General features: G+C 52.1%; 1 protein-coding gene across 1 annotated transcript; it reads right to left on the bottom strand.

Annotated features, from left to right (window-relative positions):
* Positions 1-1,079: 1,079 nt before the first annotated feature.
* On the bottom strand, positions 1,080-2,952 carry LOC123627976 (spindlin-2). The gene is made up of 2 exons (XM_045537536.1): positions 2,615-2,952; positions 1,080-2,020 (listed from the first exon to the last, which is right to left on the bottom strand). Exon 2 carries the CDS (start codon positions 2,016-2,018, stop codon positions 1,242-1,244), a length of 777 nt encoding a protein of 258 aa, XP_045393492.1. The 5' UTR covers positions 2,019-2,020; positions 2,615-2,952; the 3' UTR covers positions 1,080-1,241.
* Positions 2,953-3,345: the final 393 nt, after the last annotated feature.

The raw sequence follows: 3,345 nt of genomic DNA, 5'->3' as shown, positions 1-3,345 counted from the left end.
ACAGTGATGGGACTGCTGTACTCGGTTTCAGTAAGTTCCATTTTTCTGGATAAAATACTTTCCAAACCCAAGATGGCACATCTCTTAAGTTCTGAGAGCCCCACGAACCCATTCTCTACAAGTGTTGTTAATCTGGTGTAGGGTAAATGAACGAAGACCTTCAGGTCCAAGATTGACTGCACCTGTGCCCTCTGGGAAATGTGGGCAGTTAGCCCACCTCCCAGTGCTTAGGGAGCACCATGTTAGTGTGTTTAGGCCGAGGGCTGGGGTTCTGCTGGGCAGGTGTGGCATGAACTCCCTGAAACAAAGAAAGTCCTGTAGGTATAAACTTGACTCTTGTTTAACTTGTCCAAGTCGTGCCTGTCAAAATGCCCTTCTAGGGAACCTCCAATGCATCTGGCTTCTTTGACAGTTGACACTTCCTTTGTGCACGGAGTCAGGGAGAGCAACAGGGATACTGCCAGAAGTCTGACTTCTTCCTGAGCCTTCCCATCCCTCTTGGGGCCCACTCCCCACATCTCTTTTTCTATATTCTCACTCCCTCTGTCAGTCTTTCTTCTTTGAAGTCCTGCTAACTCCCCCTCCCACCCCGACCCCTGCACAGACCCTCCCTTTGTGTATCCTTCAGCCTCTCCCCAGATCCCTGCCCATGTGTTCTTTCTCCCCCTGACTCTGGACCTCTTCTAAGCTTCTTGGTGTCCCTCTCTACTCAATTTATTCTGTCTGTTTCTCTCTAAGCCTCAGGATCTCACTCTCCCTCTGTAATTTTTCACTCCCTTCCCAGATGGATGCTTCCTCCTCACAGGTCATCCTCTCCCCCAGGGAGCTTCTCTCTTTCTGGCCCTTCCCCACCTCTTCCTAAGCAGTCATCTTCTCCTCTCCCTTCCCCCACAGTCCATCTATAGTTCCTCCTCCCCCCCACCCACCCGCAACTCCAGAGCAGACCAGCTAAGTGCCATGCCATTTTTAGATGACCGATTGTGATTCTAGCTGAATTGACAGCTGTTCCTTCCTTTCATGCCCCATCCACCAAAGGTACCCAATCTTTTCAACAAGACAAAGTGCTTACACACAGCATGTCATGTCCACATAAATTTGTATTTTTTAGAACAAAACAACAGTTATGCTGGCAAAGATGTTGGGTTATCAGGGACCCTTAAGCTTTCAATACACTGAAAAGCAACATTTTTTGTGTGTCTACAAATTATACGTTTGTTTCCACAAATGTGGCAAATTTTACCCTAACAGGACTTTTTCACCAAATCATAGACATAGATATGAAAATCATCTTCAAACTTGATGAAATACACAGAGGGTTTGGCTTCCACTTGGTGAATGACCATGCCGATCCTTTTGGAGCCGTCTTCTTTGGTATATTCCACATGCTTACCTATCAGGCCATCTACAACTCCTGGCTCTCTCTCTGCTGGAGGAGACTCACTGGATTCTGGCATAAGGCGGAGGTCACCTTCTTTAAAATCATCTAGAAGCTGGTACATGTACAAGACAGGATCTTTCTCATAGGTAATATAAAACCAGGCTTTCATGATAGGTGCTTGGGCTAACACCATCCCCCTCCATTCATCCTTAGAACCATGCTCACCCTCAAACATATGTTCCACTGCTTTGCCAATTATGGTATTTGCAAGGTTGGCATCACTAACTTGAGATGACGCCACCCTGTCGGAAAGAATTTTTAGAGACAAAACCCTTTCATCTCTGTGAAGTTCCAGTCCATAGACACAGTCAATTCCATCATATTTCACCAGATAAAGGGAGGGATTTATAGGCACCTGATCTAAAACGGTTCCTTTCCACTGGGTGACTGGCTCATCTCCTTCTTTCCATCCGTGAGAAATTCTGCAGCCCACGATGTTCCTGCGGGGCTGGGAGGAAGGTCTGCCCCTCTGCTTCTTTTGGGAGGCTTTTTTCTTTGTCAAGTTTGCAGACCCAGTGGCCCGTCCCACAGCTGCCCTAGTTTGTTGCCCTTCGGCCTCCTGTGCGTTGGGGGTCTTCATGCCTGTTGGTGGAGGGGGGAGGCAGAGGATAAAGAGAAATATCCAATATGCCATAAGGTGAACTTTCCCCTATTGCCATGTCGCTATGTATCCTGCACCAGCGCCTAGATTTCCCCCATGAGCCTGGCAGCAATGCTGGAAATCCTGGCCGTGTGCCTGCAGTGCTCTCCCTCTTAGCTTCCTTTGGGCTGTGGGAAGGGCTGGAGTAGTGGTAGAGCTGGCTGTGTTAGGAACTCTGCAGAAAGGGGCGGGCTACCTCCTCCTTGCTCAGTGACCACTGCCACTGTTGTCCGTCCACTGCTGATCCCCTGCAAAGTACCTATCCCTCCAGTGCCTTGGCCGGCACCCACTGCCCTCCTGCCCTGAGCGCCCCAGCCTGCTGCCCACGAGCCCCCTGCCTACCCCAAGTGCTCCCCTGGCACCCACCTCCCTTGCTTCCCCGCGCGCTCACCTTCAAATCCTTATTTGTCTCCTAACTCCAACCCGTTTTCCCGTTGCCCACCGCACTCCTCCACCCCACACTTGCCCGGCACCCACCCCTACCCCATATCTCCTGCCGGATTCCTTCCCATCCCCCTCTCCATTCTGGCGCCCACCAATGGCCTTGCCCTGCCTGGCGTCCTCCGGCTGGGATCGCGGGCCTCAAGTGCTGGAATCCTGGAATCGGACACCTTGCTGCTGCCTCCCCCTGTGCGCCTATGGCAAAGGGGGATCAGTACGCGACCAGTCGAGTGAGTGCTTGCAAGAGTTGGGAAGGTAGGATCCGTAGGCAAGCAGCGTGTCTAGGGGGGCTGCAAGACAGGCAAGAGGACCGCGGCCCCTGCGGCGTCCCCAGCGCTCGGCTTGTGGTCCCTCAGGTCCCTCTGTCTCCCCGTCTGTGTCGGCGGCCCCTCTGCCACATTGGGCTTCCACTGGCGGTTGCCGCCGCTGCAGTCTCCTCCCTCTTGCTGTATCGCAGCTTCCTGGGAAGGGAGAGGCCTCCCCTTCCTGCGAAACACTGCGCCCCCTTCCCCTCCTTTGCTCCCAAGCCCCACTACTGCCTTTGCCCAGGAGGAGCTTTTAGCTCTGGCTCCACCTCTTTCCAAATCCGGAGTAGCCCTTGCCAGAATCCTTCTCCCAGCTGGTAGTCCCCTTCACTACCCAGCTAGGGCCCCTTAGTTTCCACCCCCACCTCTACTTTTAGCCTCTCAGAGCCCCTGCCCCATCTGCTTCCCTTCTTCCAGGAATTCGCCCTTTCGTTTTTTCGGATGCCTTTAGAGAGTAATTCCTTATCCATAAATTTGCCTTTACTCTTATTTTAAAAAGGATTTGGAGTTGGAGAGAGAAT

This window comes from Lemur catta, chromosome X, assembly GCF_020740605.2.
Source record: "Lemur catta isolate mLemCat1 chromosome X, mLemCat1.pri, whole genome shotgun sequence".
NCBI lineage: Eukaryota > Metazoa > Chordata > Mammalia > Primates > Lemuridae > Lemur > Lemur catta.
The sequence above is the reverse complement of the archived record's forward strand: the minus strand, read 5'-3'. Positions and strand labels throughout refer to the sequence as shown.